At 39.9% G+C, this 20884-nt stretch overlaps 1 protein-coding gene and 1 non-coding gene across 2 annotated transcripts in view; both read right to left on the reverse strand.

The window, feature by feature from the left end:
- Positions 1 to 20884, reverse strand: part of PCDH11X (protocadherin 11 X-linked) — a 330947-nt gene that overhangs the window by 199330 nt on the left and 110733 nt on the right. Inside the window, exon 3 of the mRNA XM_056124116.1 lies at positions 16122 to 18605. Coding sequence (XP_055980091.1) covers positions 16122 to 18605 — 2484 coding nt within the window. The remainder of the gene's footprint in view (positions 1 to 16121; positions 18606 to 20884) is intronic.
- On the reverse strand, positions 19200 to 19259 carry LOC130032702 (U7 small nuclear RNA). The gene has a single exon (XR_008793876.1). It is a non-coding gene; the product is annotated as a U7 small nuclear RNA (small nuclear RNA).

Here is a 20884-nt window from a genome sequence, read left to right on the forward strand (position 1 = left end):
AGAAGCACAAGGACTTAATGCAGAACCCAGCAGCTTGGAGCAGAAGAGTGAAAGGACTATGCGTTAATCCAGGCCATCATGTCTGCCCGGAGGGGAAAGGGTGTTGCTCCCTTCCGCCCTCCTCCCTCTGGAAAGAAAGATGGCGGCCACATGGGAGCCTTGTGGACAGCAGGTATGAGCCGGGGGTGTAGGGGCGACTAAAACCTCATGGGAAGGGGGGCGTTCCAGTCCGTCCTTCACGCCCTACCGAGGTCACCAGTTGCCCCCCACGAGCGGCTCTCCAGCACGGCCACAGCCCCAAAAGTACAAGGACTTAATGCAGAACCCAACAGCTTGGAGCAGTAGAGTGAAAGGACTATGCGTTAATCCAGGCCATCATGTCTGCCCGGAGGGGAAAGGGTGTTGGTCCCTTCCGCCCTCCTCCCTCTGGAAAGAAAGATGGCGGTCACATGGAAGCCTTGTGGACAGCAGGTATGAGCCGGGGGTGTGGGGGCGACTAAAACCTCATGGGAAGGGGGGCGTTCCGGTCCGTCCTTCACGCCCTACCGAGGCCACCAGTTGCCCCCCGCAAGCGGTTCTCCAGCACGGCCATGGCCCCAGAAGCACAAGGACTTAATGCAGAACCCAGCAGCTTGGAGCAGAAAAGTGAATGGACTATGCGTTAATCCAGGCCATCAGGTCTGTCCAGAGGGGAAAGGGTGTTGCCCCAGTCGCCTTCTCCTCTCTGGAAAGAAAGATGGCGGCCGCATGGTAGCCTTGTGGACAGCAGGTATGAGCCGGGGGAGTGGGGGCGACTAAAACCTCATGGGAAGGGGGGCGTTTCGGTCCGCCCTTCATGCCCTACCGAGACCACCAGTTGCCCCCCACTAACGGCCACGTCTCCAGAGCAGAGAAACCAATTTCTTAACTATCTGACTTTCAGTAGAAATACTTCCAGGGTCAATAAGTAAAATAGCAGAAATTCAAAACCAACATTTAATTCTTGAACCCAGCTGTAGAAAGCAAATCACTTCACAATGCTTTTTCAGCATGTCTGATTGGGGGGGGGGTAAACTCTAAATAATAGTGGTGAATCTTTTATTGAAACAATGAATCTAATCAAAGCAGATAGAGTGTTATCTAGAATTCATCTGGCCCACAGGGACTGGGAGGGGTGGGGGGGTGGGGTTTTATTGGGGTTCTTCATGGTAAAAAATAAGTTTTGGTAAAGGGAAATGTGTTTGAAATTTGCATGACTGAGACCTAAACCTGAAAGCTTTGTAACCTTTCCCACGGTGATTCAATAAAGAAAAATAAATAAAAAAAAAGAAAGAAAGAAAGAAAGAAGATTACTGACTTAGGCACACGTGATTTGATGTCTCCAGTATCTAGACAAAAAACTGAATTAACTAAAGAGCTTCAACTAAGTTTTAGCAGAAGTCATAAATCATGAAACAATTTCTCATACTGTTCCTTTCAGGAAATGACACTTGCTGTGGAATCATGAGTAATTTCATCAGTGGAGATGCAGATGCAAAGCTGCCAGGACCTTAGTGGTCTAGGAACAGATTTTAGCTTCAAGCTTCTTAAGGTTCTGGGGATAGGAAGATACACTGAGCACTCAAGTTTTCCAGACACCCAGCTCTGCTCTCACAAACACTGAATTGGGGAGCAGTAAAATATGAAGTTTGAATCAGAACCATCCTTGGGTTTTTCTTCCGTTGCCTCTGCTGTTCTGGTTGGGGGCTGTCATTCTTGATTAGAGATCTGCTATTTCTAGTCCAATAGCAGAGTGAGCTAAGAGAGGATGGACAATTAGTCAAACCAATTGACTTCCCTAGTCCACTGTTATGTTAGCAAGCAGTCCACATCTTCCAAAGTATTCACAGATAACAAGCAGTCCAAGATTGCTCTGCACACATTAAACTTTAGAGGGAGTTTATTTGCTATAATGGAAATATCAACTGCTGCAAAATATGAGTCACCATGCAGGTTCCCTGTACACACAGAAACATATAAAATATAGAGGATATTGGGGACTAACAGTATCTGACACGATAGAGGTCCAGACTACCACCAGGCCTTACCAATATGTGATTATCCATAATGACACATATGTGATGTGAAAGTTCAGGCCCCCAAATTGCACATGAGCATGATAACTATGATTTCTCAAGTTCTCAGAACAACTAATTCATACCTTCTTCCAGACACAAGGAAATCTGAGTCATAAACAAGCCCCAAAGAACTCACAATTGCAGAAGTTACATGGCATTTGAATCCACAAATCTTCAGTTCACATTAGGCCAACAAAAATGCAGATCCACGGGAACTCACTCAATGTTGAGATGATGGGATCCTGATCATTGCTTAGGCCAGCTCATACTAGGTTCTTTACTCCTAGCCCTCATGTAGCAGCAAATTTAATGAACAAATGAAAAATTGAGCCTCATTGAAGGATAGCAAAAAACTCCAGCAAGATCTTTAAATATACCAAACATTTTTAAACTACATAAAGAGATATCCAAGAAACAGTTCCATTGATATTCAATAAAAAGACATAAGCGAAAATTAGCAATAATAAACATAAAGAAATTAATAATGAAAGTATGGAAAACAAACAGAAACAAATGAGTTAAAGAATATAGTAGTTTACATATTCATTATAATGGGAAAGAGCAGTAGAATGGAACAAACAAATTATCATCTCAGTGACCAATAATTGAAATCATTCCATAGGAGAAAAAATAATTTTTCAAAATAAATGAAAAAAAGAAAAATTATGGAACAGCATTACAACAATAAATGTCTTAATAAAGAGAAAAAAAGAGAAATTGCTAATGGAAGAAATACTAGCAGAAAATTTTCCTAATGTAAAGAGGAATACATAGATCCTGACCCAGGAATTCTGAACAAAGTATACCCAAAGAGAAGAAAGAAAGGCAAATTGTAGGCAAAATGGAAAGTGCTCTCTTGGAAACAGAAAGATATATAAAATAATACAATAGGGTAAGGAGGAAAGTAATAAGGGTAACAAGGGAAGCTCTCAGAAAGACTTCAGCATTTACTTTATTTCAATGTTAAGGGGAAAATAAACTTACTGTATATACAATAAACCGTGTTGTCAAAGCAAAAACGGAAGAATCAGGGTGAAAGGATAAAAAAGAAACATGCAGGCAAAATGGAATCAAAAAGAAGGCAGAAATCACCATATTGTAACAGAAGAAATACATTTTTTTAAAGAAGGTAATAAGAGATAGGAATGGACTCCACATAATGATTAAGGGATCAATATATCAAGAGTACTTAACTCTTATCAACATTTACACATTAAATGAAGAGAAGAAAGTTGAAGAGAAGAAAGTAAATATTGTAAAAAATACTTCTTCATGTAATTGGTTAAAGCTACATTAATTTAAACTTGTAAAGGGAGCATACATATCTTCTTAGTCTCTTTACATCAAAGAAAACTTCAAATAATACAATTAGTTAACAGGTTGATTCAAGTGTGTACTGCCCAAATAATTCACAGGACTCACACTTGATCACCTGATCACTTGACATCCAGTTACTCATGGATTTGTTCAAGTGGGCTCCAGTAACGTCTCCATCCGTCCTTGCTGTGTGCTCTTGTAACCCAATGGAGTCTCCTCGCTCCAGGAACATGAAGAGCCTCAAAACGATCGTTCAGGGTTTTGACAAAGAAGTCTGACCATGTCGTAGGTGGGCGGCCATGCAATCTTTTGATGTCCTGTGGAATCCAGTCAGTAACGGCTCTAGTCCAGCGGTCATCTCCAAATTGCATTACGTGTCCAACCCATCTGATTTTCGATGGCTTAGTAAAGGAGACAGTGTCCCTGATTCTTGATCGATGACGGAGGTCAGAACATCGGATTCTTTCTCTCACTTGAGTGAAGCATGATACGCCAAGCATAGCTCTTTCAATACCTCTTTGGGAGACCGGAATAGCGTTTTCATCCTGTTTCCATAGGGCCCAGATCTCTGAGGTGTATGTTAATGCAGAAAGAACGGTGGAATCAAAGAGATGTACCCGGAGACAGAGGTTCTTTGTCCTCATAGCTATTTCTTTGACGCTCTTGAAGGTGTTCCAAGCCACCCTCTTCCTCCTGAACAACTCAGGTGACAGGTCATTCGTTATGTTGACGTCGCGACCTAAGTACACATAACTGTTGTTGCATTCGGAGATGTTTGATCTGTTGAGAGCGAATGGAATGTCAGGAACTAGACTGTTTCTCATAAACATTGTCTTCGTGAGATTCAGCTATATTCTGACCTTTCCACACTCACAGTCGAAGTCGGCCAGCATTTGTGCTGCTTGGCTAATGTTTGATGTTATTAGAATGATATCATCAGCGAAGCGGAGGTGGTGTAGTTGCCAACCGTCTATATTCACTCCCATTCCTATCCCATTCCAGTTGTCGCATGATGTTCTCGAGGGTGGCACTGAAGAGTTTCGATGAAATGGTATCACCCTGCCGAACCCTTCTCTTGACATGGATGATCACTTACTTGTAGAATGGTGAGATCCTGGTAGTGAATCCGTAATACAGCTCATGGAAGATCCTGATGTATTGAGTTTGAAAGCCCTGATTGGCTAGGGCTTCTATGACTGCTTCAGTATCAACAGAATGAAAGGCCTTCTTTAAATCAATGAACGTTAGACAGAGTGGCATCTTGAACTCCGGAGAAAACTCAAAGAGCTTGGTTATTGTGTGGATATGGTCAATCATGCTGAATCCTTTTCATCACAGTGGCTGAATCTACCCGGTCGCCACCACGGTCCAGGCCACTTTCTAGACGCTCTGGCCGAGACTCACGCACGAGTGAAGCCCCACAGAACCAGGTAAGTGTAACCCTGTGATCTTGGACTCCAGGACTCAGAAACAGAGATCCTCTGCCTGCCCCCACCTATCTCTGGTGACCAGGTATTAAACCCAGAAGCCCCGCCCTACCTGGCCCTGCCTGCTTCCACCAATCTCCGGCGACCCAGGGACCACACCGAGAAGCCCCACCCTACTGGTACTAGATAAATACCTCATTGGCAGACCTCCACTACCACCACTACCTCCACTACCCAGCCGCTGCCATGCTGCCTGGAGGCTGCTTTCTGGACCAAGTAGCAGCTTCTCGGCCCCGCAACACATCATAAGACACTTAATACCCATCTTCCAAGATTACTGCACCATTATTTTATGGGAGTCAAATATGGTTTGAACTATGGGAACACCTGCAAGGGCGATTAGAGGCCGCCTAAAAGCCTCTATCTCTCTTGGAGAGCCTCGCAAGCTACTGAGAGTATATAGCCCGTAAGACAGAGCCTCGCAAGCTATCCGTGGCGTATTCAATATGCCAAAACCAGTAAATACAATGGGTCTCATTCCCTTGACCCTGAAACAGCCACCAATACAGAAGTGTTAAGAAGGATGAGGAAGGAGAGGCTGATGAAATCTCAAGGCTGCTAAAATGAAGGACAAAAATGACTGCTTATACTTTCAATGCACATACACTGTCATCGGATGCATCCATCAAAAACCTGATGGTGCAAGAGTGAAAGATCAAGTACGACATCATTGGTCTGACAAAGACGAGAAGGCATCAACCACATCACACCATTTTAGACAATGGAGAAAAATTTTTCCTCAGAACATGTGACAAAAGAACCATCGGTGGTGTCAGTGTCCTTGTCAACACAAAATTGGCCATGAGCATTGATTCATTTGAATGCTTAACAACCCAAATTGGACGATTACACTTGAATAGATGTGGTTCACTGCTGGCAGTATCTTTGTAGTCTACGCACCAACATCCAATTGTGATGAAGAAGAAATTTAGAAGTTCTACATGGAGCTGGAGAAGATCTATAAAGAAGACCAAACCTTTTACAAGATCATTGTTTGTATAAAATATTTAAGGGCGGCCAGGGGTGACCCCGAAGGCTCTTCCCCTCACCTCCCAGGTTCTGGGGGTCCTGGAGCCTCTCCCCCAGCTGGGGCAGCCCAGGCCATGGAGCAGACAGCAGAGGAGACGGGGGCCAAGTTAGTTGATTGATCAGATGCTATTTATTCCATTTCCCCATGCACCTGCCCCAGTCTCTCTGAGCCTCCCATTCTAGTCTCCACTGCCCCTCATTTCCATCTCCTGTTGTGTCTCCCACTTATCTCTCTGCACTCCTTCTCGAGCCTTGGCTCATTCTCCCCATGTGCTTTCTTCTACATTCTTCTCTGTCACCCTTCTAGCCTCTCCTTCGACCATCTTGCTGCCCTGCTTTCTCTCCTCTCTCACCCTCTCTTGTGTCTCCAGCTCCATTGCCTCTCCAACTCCCTGGCTCTCTAGGCTGACACTGCACTCAGTCAGGTAGTAAAATCAACATAAGAAAGTCCTTCCTGAGGGCCCACCAAGGTCAAAGAGAACACCACCTAAAAGGTATTCAAAAGCCCTTCCTGACTGCCCAAGGGCAAAATACCTCCTAAGGTGTTTTTCTCCTTTCCTCAGTCCAATAACTCTATCAACATCTCAATACTAGTTATTTTTGTATGCACACAATAAGAGATCTTCTTGTATCTATAAATTGCTTTAAAGTAAATTATTCAAAAGACATAAGGAGAGGAGAAAGGCAGTATTAATTTACAATAAAAGTTCAGTGTCCTAGAAAGATCTGACCTTACAAATTAACAGAATCTTATTAGGGGGAAATGTTGATTAACTGGTTTGGGAAGAGAGCATAGTGGAGTAGTTACAAATAAACAAAAGAATGGGAGTGACTTGAGAGCACTGGGATGGGTGTGACCTGATAAACCTAAGCTCCTTGTAGCAGGGGAGAAAGGACAAAGCAATGTCATCCTATAATTGTCAGTGATTTTAATGCCAAGATAGGAACAAGAAGATCAACCAAAGAACTCCACATCTGGACCCAGGGCCTAGAATGGAACGAACAGGGTGAGAGACTATCTGAGTCCATCATGTCCACCAAGACCATCCATGGTAACTCACAGTTCCAAAAGGGAGAAAATATACATTGGGCATGGGAGTCTCCCAATGGATGGTTTCACAACAAAACTGACCACATTGTATTCAATCAATGGTTTTGCTTGATCCATGTTGCTATTGTCCCAAAATTCCAAACAGGATAGGACCATCATCTCCTTCGTGCTAAATTCTACTTCACAGAGCAGGGAGAAAGGGCTGCAAAGTTTAAGAAGAGAACAACCACCAACTGAGATCTCTTTGGCACTATTGTGGCAACATGGGAAGATACCGTCGTTGACAACATTGACGAAGAATACTATCGACTGGTTCAGCACCTCCATGATTGTGCAAGGAATGCCGAGAGACAAAGCTAGACACAAAAAGACACCTGTCCTCGAAAACTCTCGAGCTCATTTGCCAACGTGGCTTGGTGCAAGCCTCAGGCAACCACAAGCGAACATCTGAGCTCACAAAGCAGTGCAGAGAAGCCATAAAGGAAGATCTCAAAGAGAGAAAAGCAGCAGTGCTGGCACATGTGGCAGAAGCCAGGAAAAGCATCCGCAATGCCCGCCTGTCCTTCACCAACTACAAGACAGAGATGACTGCCCTCTGACGTCCTGATCTATCACATCTTCCAGAAGAGCAATGAAGAAGATTATCCATGACTTCCACTCGGATCTCTTCAATAGCCACATCCACCTGTCCACATACCAAATTCTGCAGGATGGATATGTCATTCCCAACATTCTTCCTTCCCAAATCCAACACGCCATTTCATTGGTAAAGAAGAGAACAGCACCCGGCCCAGACAAGGTCAGACCTGAACACCTGAAGAACCTGCCGTCAGTACTCACCAATATGCTGGCTCGGCTCTTCACACGCTACCTGTCTGAATGCAAGGTTCCATCCCAATGGAAAACCAGCATGACTGTACTACTGTACAAGAAGGGAGACATCTACGACAGTGGCAACTATCGCCTGGTCTGCCTATTGCCTGTCACCTACAAGCTGTTCACTCGAGTCATCCTGAATAGGATCGGCAGAAGACTAGATGAAGGACAACAATCCAAGCAAGCCAGATTCTGAAAAGGATTCAGCATGAAATTCAACAGATATATGTAATGTGATGATTATAAAAGTCCTTTATGCTCCCTTTTCTCCCAAGGAATGATGATCATTTGAAAAAAAGTTACTAGTGTGAGCATAAACATAAACAGCTTAAATAGTGTATAAAATAATTCTTTCCTCAGTATTGTATGCAACATATGAAGCATGCTCCCAGTTGTAAAAGAAATGCATTAAATAGCATACTGTGAAAGATAATTGAAAAAGGCAAATTAAATAAAAGCAGTTTAACATATTCAGTAATTTTATTCAAGAGAAATAAAATAGATCTATTTCTATTTCACTCTAATACTTATTTTCTCAGTAATTTCAAAATTAATATAAACTTTTGAGGGATTTTTGAGGGATTCAATGCTGAGGATCAAATTGCAGTCAGCAATATGCAAGGGAAATAACTATTTGACTATAAAATATGTTTCAAATATCTTGTCTAAATCTTGTTTTCTTCTATTATACATGGAGTTTTATTTTATAACACAAGGAATATCATCATATTTTTCTCAAAATCTGTAATCATAAGAAATTTTACCTCTCTTTTTGAAAAACAAAATAGATAATTATATTTTCTTTTCATCATTATAGAAAAGAAAAACATGATTTGATAATATCTTTTAATGAATAAAGTAATGAAATAACATTATTATAGTTTTAAACAGTTATAATTATTTATTTAGTGGCATTCCTCTGCCCCTCTCGGAGAGCCTGGCAAGCTACCGAGAGTATTCAATATGCCAAACACAGTAACAAGAAGTCTCACATTGGAGAAGTTACTGGGCCCGCTTGAGCAAATCGATGAACAACGGGAAGACAGACAGATACTAGTGAATATTTTCTAAAATGAGCTGAAGTGATTTATTTGTTGTTAATTTGGGGTCTTGAAAATCATTTCCCTGAATGCTTCTCAGAGGGTAGCTTTCATATTTCGGCTTCATTTCTAAACTCCCTGAGATTATTTTTAAATACCTCAGAAGTCATATAGGGCATCTAATTCTATGTTTCATGATTGACATATTAACCATCACTTTTTTCGATAAGACAGCATTATGTCACATCACAGTTGCAGACACTCAAGGCAAACAAATGAAAACTACAAAGACAAACTCTTCTATTAAACTGAGCCATTTCTTTCACACTATTTTTCAATAAAAGTAAAGAATAAATAAGATTCAATGGGACATCATGGTTAAAGCATTTGTTTGATTATGTTCATAAAGGGAAATCCAGATTACAAAATTAATGATCTTAGTCAAATTTTAAAATCTCAAATCATTAGTAATATTTGGAAGAGAGTAGAACTATGATGTTTCTAGTAAATTATATCTCACTGCAGATTTCACTAGTTGATGTCCTGGAATCAGTCTAGGACAAGAAGAATAACATTATTAAAATCCAGTGCCTATATTCTAGGAGTTTTAGTTGCCAGACATGCTACATGACCAAAATTCAAATTGCTAGAACAGATGCACAAATAAAAACCAACTGAAATTGACTATAGTGAATAGCAATTATATTACAAGCTAAATCAGACAATTGTTACCATTCTGAATTCATGAACAATACCAATAGCATGGGTCTACATATAAGTTATAACAGTCCAAAACTCTCACCATTTTCAACGTCATTTCTAAAATTATAGGGCTATTTAAATTCTGATCACATAAATTGATTAGAATTTGGTGTGTGGGGGGAGGGGATTAATTAACTTAAATACTTATATCATAGTCTGTGAATGATATATACAAGACTTTCATAGTTATTATGTTTACTATTTTCGGTGTATATTTGTCAAAATACTTTAACAGGAGAATTAAGTTTGTAAGACTTGTTTTGGGCTGTATATCTTTTAAATGATATGACCAAACATGATTCTAAAATGGTAATAATTGTTGTCTTTCTAGAGACATAACAAACACATGACATCTGTTTTCACTAAAGAATGTTAATAAAATATAAATTTCAGAATCATCTTTAAATTATATGCTGCTCTTCTATAACATATATACAAAAATGATTTCCAGGGTTCTTTGAAAAACCTACCAAAGAGGAATATTAAATTCTTTAGGTATAAATTATCTTATGCAATATATTTTTCTAATGTTTGTTCCTTATTGTTTCAAGATATTAGAAATTTATCTTACTAAAACATTAGATTTCCTTTAAAAACACATAATTTCTGAGAAGTTCCCCTACTCTTTTACAGTTTACTAAGAATATTTCTTTTTAATTTTTCTTCTTTTTTTGAGGGGGAGGCATGCATTATGCAGAGATTAAGACCAAATCTCATGCATATGAACCATGTGCTTTGTTGCTTAGCCACACACCTTGGCCCATATTTCACTTCTCATACTTCATATTTTTATTCAAATATATAATGGACTAAATACAAATATGAACCAAAACTTTCCCCTCAAAATTGTATTTCTCGGGCTTGGAGATATAGTTCAGTGAATAAGGTGCTTGCTTTGCAAGCAACTGATCATGATGTGGCTCAAAAACAACAGGGAGGGGAAGGGGAAAGAGGGGAGAGAGAAGGGAAGGGAAGGGGAGTATAAGAAAGGGAGGGGAAGGACAGCAGAAGGAAGGGAAGGGGAGAAGAAGGAAGGAAGGGGAAGGAGAGTGGAGAGGAAGGAAGGGAAGGGAAGGGGACTGGAGGAGATGGAAGATATTCCACTGTGTTTAAAATTGTTGCATTTGAGGAGAGCCCAGCAAGCTACCAAGAGCATCTCGTCCGCACGGAAGAGCCTGGCAAGCTCCCGTGGCGTATTTGGCGTATTCGATATGCCAAAAACAGTAACAACAAGTCTCACAATGGAGACGTTACTGGTGCCCGCTCGAGCAAATCCATGAACAACAGGAAGACAGTGCTACAGTGCTACATTATTATAGTAACATAAAAATGAATTGTTCAGCCCGCCCGCTCCTCTCTGGAAAGAAAGATGGCGGCCACACGGGAGCCCTGTGGAAAGCAGGTTTGAGCCGGGGCTGGCGGGAGCGGCAGGGACCTCATGGGAAGTGGGGCTTTGTGGGCCGTCCCCCACGCCCCACCGAGGTCGCCAGCTGCCCCCCACGAGCGGCTCTCCGGCACGGCCACGGCCCCGGAGGCACAAGGATTTAGCACAGAGAACCAGCCGCTTGGAGCAGAAAAGCAAATGGACTTGTGTTAAACCGCGCCACCAAGCCTGCCCGGAGGGGAAAGGGCGTTGACCGGCCCGCCCGCTCCTCTCTGGAAAGAAAGATGGCGGCCGCACGGGAGCCTTGTGGAAAGCAGGTTTGAGCCAGGGCTGGCGGGAGCGGCAGGGACCTCATGGGAAGGGGGGCTTTGTGGGCCGTCCCCCACGCCCCACCGAGGTCGCCAGCTGCCCCCCACGAGCGGCTCTCCAGCACGGCCACGGCCCCGGAGGCACAAGGACTTAGCACAGAGAACCAGCCGCTTGGAGCAGAAAAGCAAATGGACTTGTGTTAAACCGCTCCACCAAGCCTGCCCGGAGGGGAAAGGGCGTTGACCGGCCCGCCCGCTCCTCTCTGGAAAGAAAGATGGCGGCCGCACGGGAGCCTTGTGGAAAGCAGGTTTGAGCCGGGGCTGGCGGGAGCGGCAGGGACCTCATGGGAAGGGGGGCTTTGTGGGCCTCCCCCACGCCCCACCGAGGTCGCCAGCTGCCCCCCACGAGCGGCTCTCCGGCACGGCCACGGCCCCGGAGGCACAAGGACTTAAAACAGAGAACCAGCCGCTTGGAGCAGAAAAGCAAATGGACTTGTGTTAAACCGCGCCACCAAGTCTGCCCGGAGGGGAAAGGGCGTTGACCGGCCCGCCCGCTCCTCTCTGGAAAGAAAGATGGCGGCCGCACGGGAGCCTTGTGGAAAGCAGGTTTGAGCCGGGGCTGGCGGGAGCGGCAGGGACCTCATGGGAAGGGGGGCTTTGTGGGCCGTCCCCCACGCCCCACCGAGGTCGCCAGCTGCCCCCCACGAGCGGCTCTCCGGCACGGCCATGACTCCAGGGCACAGAAACCAATCTCTTAACTACCTAACTTTTAATAGAAATTCTTCCAGGGTCAATAAGTAAAATAGTAGAAATCCAAAACCGCGCGGCCGCTATTGCGGCCGTGCGACATCATTTTATTCTTAAACCAAGTTGTAGAAAGCAAATCATTTCACAACGCTGTTTCAGCATGTCTGATTGTGGGGGGTGGGTCGTAAACTCTAAACAATAATTGTGCATCTTCTATCGAAATAATCTATCTAGTCAAAGTAGATAGAGTATTAACTAGAACTCATCTGCCTCACAAGAATTGGGAGGGGTGGGAGGTGGGGGTCTATTGGGGTTCGGGGTTAAAAATGAGTATTGGTAAAGGGAAATGTGTTTGGTATCTACATGACTGAGAACTAAACCCGAAAGCTCTGTAACTTTTCCCACAGTGATTCAATAAATAAATAAATTATAAAAAAAATTGTTGCATTTATATCTTCTGCTAAAATTAGTATTTTATTTCACTGTCAGCTTTCTTTTAAGGAAACATAATTTTTGTTTTAGTTTTTGGAACACATCCAGAAGTGCTCAGGGGCTATTTCTCACTATATATTTTGGGACCAATTTGTACCAGAATCAAAATTGAGACTCCTGCATGCAAAGTTTGACTTTCTCCTTTCTTTGGATGAAACTATCAAGAAGGCCTAGAAAGAATCAATAATTATCAAATTAAAAGACACCTACGGTATTTGAAGTTTAACATAGATTTTTAGAATTCCAAACATCAGTAAATGTAAGATTTCTCTCTTGGTAAAAAGTAAGAGGGATATAGAAACATTGAAGTATGTTGCAAATACATTACCAATGCAAATATTCAAGGATTTTAGTATTGTATTTGTCTAATTTTGCTAATTTCACCTCCAGAAGAAACTCAGTGATTAATCTTAAATAATTGTAACCCAGTAAAGGGGGGGGGCCGGCAAGCTACCGAGAGTATTCGATATGCCAGACACAGTAACAACAAATTGTAACCCAAAATATAGAACACAAAATTTAACCATTTTTAAATATGTAAAAAATTAGAACGTCATCTGATAACTCAACTAATTCTCATTGTCCCTTTAGTTAGCAAAATTAATGGATTTAATAAACGTAATAATCACCAATAACTTATCTTGATAAGCATTTACTTTTCAGATGTGGTCTTTTTCATCGAGTTATTTTTCATTTGTTTAGAAAAGTATTATATAAAAAGATAACGTCAACACAAAAAACATTAATTTTATTTATTCATTAAGGACTAGAAATTGAACAAATAAAATATGAAATTTAGAGTGCTATTTGGAAAATACCTTAAAATAGTTTCCTTTATCAACAATGCTCCTGCTGCTCTATGCTTATTATCTGTGTACTGTATGTTCATAAACTAAATTTATTTAGTCTTATAAAATATCTATTGTCATGCATTGTAGCACTGTCCTCCCATTGTTCATCGATTTGCTCGAGTGGGCACCAGTAATGTCTCACAACAAATTGTGAGACTTGTTGTTACTATTTTTTGGCATATCGAATATGTCACGGGGAGTTTGCCAGGATTTGCTGTGCGGGCGAAATACTCTCATTAGCTTGCCAGGTTCTCTGAGAGGGGCAGAGGAATAGAATCCGGATTAGCCACGTGCAAGGCAAATGCCCTACCTGCTGTGCTATCGCTCCAGCCCATCTATTTTCGTACCTTAAGAAAAAGGCAAAAACCGTATTTTTCTCTTTTTACTAAGTTTATAGGAAATATCTGAATATAATGTTTATATGTAACAAACCCTAACCTATATATGCTATTGATTTAGTCACAGATAAAGTCCATGAAAACATGAACTTTTAAGAAACACAGCATACATAAAGTGTTAATTAGGAAGGATACTATTTTGGCTCAGAAATATTTCCAATAATTAGAATAAGATCAATGTTAATTTTAAAATGAGACTCTTCTTTGAATGGTTAAATATGACCAAAAATATTTCAAGACATCTAAGATTCCCCTAGTTAGGAAAACATGGAACTCATTTGAATTATAAAAATAGCTACTACTCTTGTAAATTTATTCATACCATTAACAAAACTCTACCCAATAGCAAGCATCCTAATTTATTGTTTGTAATAACACAATTGGATAACTATAACAAAACAAACTCACAACTGAAATATCTTACCTTCTTCATGTGATTAAGATCAATTAACTGTTATGAAATTTAACGGTGCATGTCCTTAAACAAACTTGTTTTTTAAACATTTTTCTGAACCGGTGTAAATTATTTTCAGCATAATTTTGAATCCAAATCAGTAGGGCCTTTGCCTTGCATGCAGCCAACATGGCTGACCCGAGTTCGAGTCCTCCGCCCCTCTCGGAGAGCCCGGCAAGCTACCGAGAGTATCTCGCCCGCACGGCAGAGCCTGGCAAGCTCCCCGTGACGTATTCGATATGCCAAACACAGTAACAACAAAGTCTCCAATGGAGATGTTACTGGGCCCGCTCGAGCAAATAGATGATCAACGGGAGGGCCTTTACTTTTTTAAATTTCTTTATTATTGATAATTTTGGTTTGAGGAAATCTTATTTAAACTTCACTTTGCAGCATTTTCTTAATTTTTTTGTCAGTTTAAGTATTATGGTTACAATATTGTTCAAGTTTATGATTTTGATGTATAGTTACTTCTATGCAGTCACAACTGAAAAATAAAGTCAAGCAGTTCACTGCAATTTAGGGGGAATTGGAGGGTACTGTGCTGAATTGTGCTGAGCTATACTTTCTTAAGCCAGAACAGATTTTCAAAATTTTATGTTCAAGACAGTACAGCAGGTAATCTTGGGAGATAATACAGAGGGTAAAACGTTTGCCTTGCATGAGGCTAACCCTTGTTATATACCTAGCATCCCATATGGTCCTCTAGCCCTGTCAAAACTGGTCCCTGAGCACAGAGCCAGGAGTAAGCCCTGAGCACTGCGGGGTATGACCCCAAAATAAAACCCAAAAAAGCTCTATTCAATAAAGCTAAGAAGTCCTTTTTTAGTAGCAATAGAGATAAAATAATAAAATCAATATGTCTCATAATTTGGGAAGGAAAATATAGTAAATTCCATCACTTGAGTTAAATAAGGAAATACCCACACTTAAGTAATTTATTTACCTATAAATTTAAATAATTTTTCATGAATCCATATAAAAGCATTGCATAAACTGTTGTGTCCGTGAATTTAATAGGATTTAACTTATATTGTGCACAAATTTCTTGGGCCTTAATATGCCACAATAATATTCTATGTAATTATAGAAACAAAACAAGTTTAATTTTTCAAAAAATAATTTTTGTTAAAAATGTTTTTTAAAGGATTCACAATACCTTGCATAATTATAAAACACACATAGAAAAATATACAAAATAAAGTCTACATGTATATTTCATTGTCATTCTTAAAGATAAAAATTAGTAAAAAGACTTCATTTTTAACCCCATTCTTGTTGTCTTGTGTGATTATAGAGTATATGAACTAGAATAATGGTGAATTTCTAGTCTGGAAATGATATCTTTTCTGTTGGATTTGAAGATTGTAGGGAGGACATATTAACTAATTCTCTTGAACATACAGTTTTTAAAAGCTGAAACAACCAAAGCAATTAAGTATGAAGAACTGCTTATCACATTATAGAATGTTTACTGTGATATATTTGACCCCAACTGCTTTGATTCTATGTCCTTAGTGGTACTGATGATAGTGGTATGATTCTTTATATTGGAGTTTCCCAATACAATAAAGAGCAAGAAATAGAAAAATGCCATCTGCAGACAAACTTTCCACCTTTATAATCATTGTTCACAAACAACTTCCCCCACAACCTAATATTAACTGCTCCTAGTTTTCTATCAGGCTTATAATTAATTCATATGCTCCTGTGGATAAAATATCTCGATCCTTTGGTGGTCAGTAGACTATAAAATTCTATTTTAAGGAAAAAATAAGTACAAGTAAATTCAGAAACATTCGTTTTCCAGCTTGAATTACATTACCTACCGTTCTGGTGTGTACAGACACAGGGGTCTTGAAAGTTGTCACTGGATAGCTGCATTCAGAAATGCTGTATGGATCAGAACAGCCTGAGGAACACTTGGAGATGGAATCGCACGCCACAAAGGTATTATCCAGAGGTAGTTCCTGGATAATGTGATGCTTTGAATTCAATGGAGTTTCAGGCTGTATCTGGAAGGCAGGCTGTGGAGAAGCAGATTTGTAGTGCTGGGCCAAATCAGGGCTGTCATGCTTGAAAGTCGTGGGTGTAGTAGCCCAGTTGTACTTGCCCATGGTTTGCTCTTCTAGTTCAATGGGAAGGTCCAGTGTGACACTGTTTCTATCATTGTCAGTTTCATCTGTCTTAGTTTCTTTAATAGCAACAATATTAAGCAGCAAGTTCTTAGGGGCATTGTTCTTCTTTTTCTTCATCATTATCATCTGCTTGTTTTGTGGGTTTGGAGTAACCCACTCAGAATTCTGCTTGTTTTTCTGAGCAGCCTTAATTTGTGGTGATTGGTGGCATCTTACTACAGCTGTGATAAAAATAACAAAAATGACAGTTATAGTGCCAACAATAATGGCAAATATAATCTTGACATAGTCACTGGTTGGTAAGGATGCATCAGCTATTTCAATATTTTGGATCACTGGTGTTTGAATGTTTTTGTGTACCAGTTCACGAATCAATGTAGCATTACTCACTGATTCATTGATGAATACATTAACAATTACAACACTGAAGAGAGAATCAGGTTGTCCTAAGTCCTTAGCTTTGACTGCCAGTCTATGTAAGCCACGGTCTGCAACAACACATTTTTCCTTCAGTGTAATATTTCCTGTTGTTTGGTCAATTAGAAACAAACCTTTTGTGTTTCCTCCTACAATGCTGTAACGAAGTTCTGCATTCATGCCAGTGTCATTATCAATAGCAACTACAGTAAAAACCACTGTGCCTGGGATAGTGGATGGTAGAACTAATTCATAAGAATAGTTGGAAGAAGGGACAACAAAAATTGGCTTGTTGTCATTAACATCAACCACATTTATGGTCACTTTGGAAGTTGAAGAACATGGAATACTACCACCATCCTCAGCCTTTACATAGAAAGTATAAGATTCTTGTTTTTCTCTATCAAATGAAATATTGGGTCTAATGACACCAGTCTGTGGATCAATGGTGAATTCCTTATTCACATCTAAAATGGAGAGAATGACTGCAGAATTTTCTCCATAATCAGGATCAGTTACAGTGATTAGTCCTACTGTGCCATGTCGTGGAAGATTTTCTGGGACATAAAAGTTATACTCATTGTGGGTGAAAATTGGACTGTTGTCATTCTGATCAAGAACTGTCACAAATACTGTGGCATTGGTCATTATGGGAGGTATTCCATTATCCCTTGCAAGAACTGTGAAGGAATATTTTTCCTGTTTTTCTCTGTCCAGTTTCTTCACTGCAGTTAGAATACCTGTATGATGATCCAGAGTGAATTCAGATGGAGCATCAACTCCTAGCAGGTAAGTAATCTCAGCATTACGTCCACTGTCTGCATCTGTTGCACTTATCTTTGTCAACTGAATGCCAGGAGAATTATTCTCAGGAACAGAAAGGCTTATAAAAGGCTGAGTGAAAACCGGAGCATTGTCATTTTCATCTTTCACTTTGACGAGGAACATAGATGATTGATTCAAAGAAGGTTTGCCAGCATCTGAGGCCAATAATTTAATGGCATACTCTCTTGTGAATTCATAATCAAGATATGCAGCAGTCTCCAAGAGGAACTGATTGCTGAATACTGGCCTTAGTCTAAAAGGTACTTCATGATCAGTGAAGCATGTTACCTCACCATTATGGTCAGCATCCTTATCTGTTACAGTTATAAGAGCAATTTTGGTGTTGAGTGGAGCATTTTCAGAAAGAGCTACAGTGCCATTGATCGGATTAATGATGTATCTTATATCAATTGATGGCACATTATCATTGATATCTGTAACATTTACTATCACCATTGCTCTTGCTGGTACCAATCCACCATCACTTGCCAAAACAAGTAACTTGTGGTTTGGTGATTCCTCTCTATCTAGTGGTTCTTTGACTGTGATAAGTCCAGTGGTAGTATTGAGGTGAAATAACCTCTTAGCAATGTTGGAAACTAGATTACTGAAATAGAAATGTATCTTGGCATTTTCACCTATGTCAGCATCTGTGGCATGAAGTTGTGTCACTGAAGTACCTACAGGAGTATTTTCTGGTATACTAACTTCAATCTCATTCTCCATGAAGACTGGGTGGTTGTCATTTGTATCTGCAACACTTATTTGTAAAATAGCAGTACTGGATCTTTGAGGAAAGCCACCATCTTCTACCTTAACTTTCATGATATATGTATCCTTCTCTTCCCTATCTAATTCATTTTGAACAATCAGTTGGGGCATCTTGTCTCCTTCTGGTGTTTCAACAACATCAAGCCCAAAAATACTTTGACCCTGGAAAATAAAACAAGCATATTTAAATTATATTATTGCACCATAGAACCAGTTCTAATTTTTGAAGCCACATGATAAAGATCAATTAGGAAAGAAAAAGTGCTAGATTATTTAGTTTTAAGTCTCAATGTTGTCTATAATACTAATACTAATACTAATATTGTGAACACAGCAAGTTTAACATTTCCAGCCATGAGTACAACTAAATAATTGCTTTAATTCCAGCATTTTATAGTAATAAATATCACTCATTTATGTAAACTACCAAAAGGAAGAAATGTGTGATTTACCCTTATATATTTTACATTTTAAGTATCCAATAAAGATCTTTATTATTATTTTTTGGGATTTTGGGTCACATCCAGCGATGCTCAGGAGTTACTTCTGGCTATGCACTCAGGAATTACCCCTGGTGGTGCGCGGGGTACCATATAGGATGCTGGGAATCAAACCCGGGTCGGCCACGTGCAAGGCAAACGCCCTAACCGCTGTGCTATCGCTCCAGTCACAAGATCTTTATTTTTAAATTTAGATCACGTTGTTTAAGATAGTGTTGATATTTATTCTTTGAGTATTTTGCTTTATTTTTTATTGGGGGGTTGTTATAGCTATTGAAAAACCTGCTAGACAAATTATAAAAGAGCTGTAACACTTCTTTAGGTATTTTAAAACTTTCTCTAAGTTTCACATCAGAAATGAAGTTCTAGGTAAAATACTAGTGCTTACTGCAAATGAATTAAAATATTTAACTGTCGATTTTAGTTCTCTAGAATGTCCTTTCACCAGGAAAATGGGACAACGAACTTTAAATATTCATTCACAATAAATCACACCTAATAAATATAGCTAAAGCCTTGGAGACTGAAAATATATAAACTTTAAGAAGATAACCTTTTGAAAGATAAATTTAATTAGTCTCTTCTTTTATATGAGCAAGTGCAATGGACTCTAGCTCCTATGTTAAATGGAAAACAGAAAAATGTATCATAGAACATTCTGTTCCATGATACATTTTTCAATATTATAAAACAGAATGTATTTTTCCTTATGCCTATGATATGAAGTCATACATGAGAAGGTTTCTGGTTCAGGCTCCACCTAAAATATCAAGAAGGTATTCCAATTAATATTAAATTGTAAAATACCTGTGTAAAATAATTGTGAAAGCAGGCTTTAAAGTCCTACCACTTAAAAGGAAGCAAAGTGTCTCAAACTATTGTCTTTTTTTAAAAATTTTTTTATTAGTGAGACACCATGAGGTACAGTTGTAGACTTACAAATTTTGTGGTTGGGTTTCAATTATGCAACGATCAAATACCCATCCCTCCACCAGTGCCCGTTTCCCACCACCACGGATCCCAGTATCCCTCCCAACCCCCATTCCTCCCATATTACCCTGCCTCTGTGGCAGGGCATTCCCCTCTGTTCTCTCTCCTTTTGGGTGTTGTGGTTTGCAAAAGGGGCATTGAGTGGCAATCATCTTGTCTTTTAAACAGTCAAATATGTTAAATATTAAAAAATCAATCTATTAAAATAAAATATAGTAATTAAAACTCTATATTCTAAATTCTCACTTCTTAATATTTTAAGCCATGCAAGTGAATTGAGGGGCCAGTCACGCAAAAAAGTGGGAGGTTTGGCAACAGTGAAAGGTTTCTGAAAGTGCATGGACCCAAAGTTAATTAAAAATTAGTCAAGTAATGGAGATGTTCATGCTAATGATACATTGGTTGCATTTTCTCCTTGAAAAAGGCATCAAGAATGGGAATGTTTAAAGCCTTACTCTGAACTACAATGAGTTGAACAAGATAAATACTGCTGTACTAATTTAATTAACATATGAATTTGTCTGAACTTCTGCAACAGATTCATCCAATATTATTCATAGCACAGGGAGAGAAATGAATAAGATTAAGGGAGGGAAACTATCGTAGTAGTAGGTAACAAAAAGCTTAGAAGACAACATTAAAAATTCATAGTTATGGGCATTCAACCACTTTTGAACTATAAGTTATTTTTTCTTATACTTCTACCCTGATTGAGATCTAAGTTGATCTTTCCACACTATAGTTCTCCTACTGTGAGCTCACAAGGTGCCTGTGAAGAAAACGTGGCCCAGTATCCACCCAGATAAAGCTACTGACCTAGCTCTCCCCCTCTTTGTTTCTGGTAAGAAACCCTCAAAAGGTCCTTATCAACATCAAATCATGGGGCAAAAAAGTTTATAAAGCAACTGATAATAGACTTCAGGAGAAGGATAAACGACAACATAATTACAG

This window comes from Sorex fumeus, unplaced genomic scaffold (assembly GCF_029834395.1).
Source record: "Sorex fumeus unplaced genomic scaffold, SorFum_2.1 ptg000050l, whole genome shotgun sequence".
Taxonomy (NCBI): Eukaryota; Metazoa; Chordata; class Mammalia; order Eulipotyphla; family Soricidae; genus Sorex; species Sorex fumeus.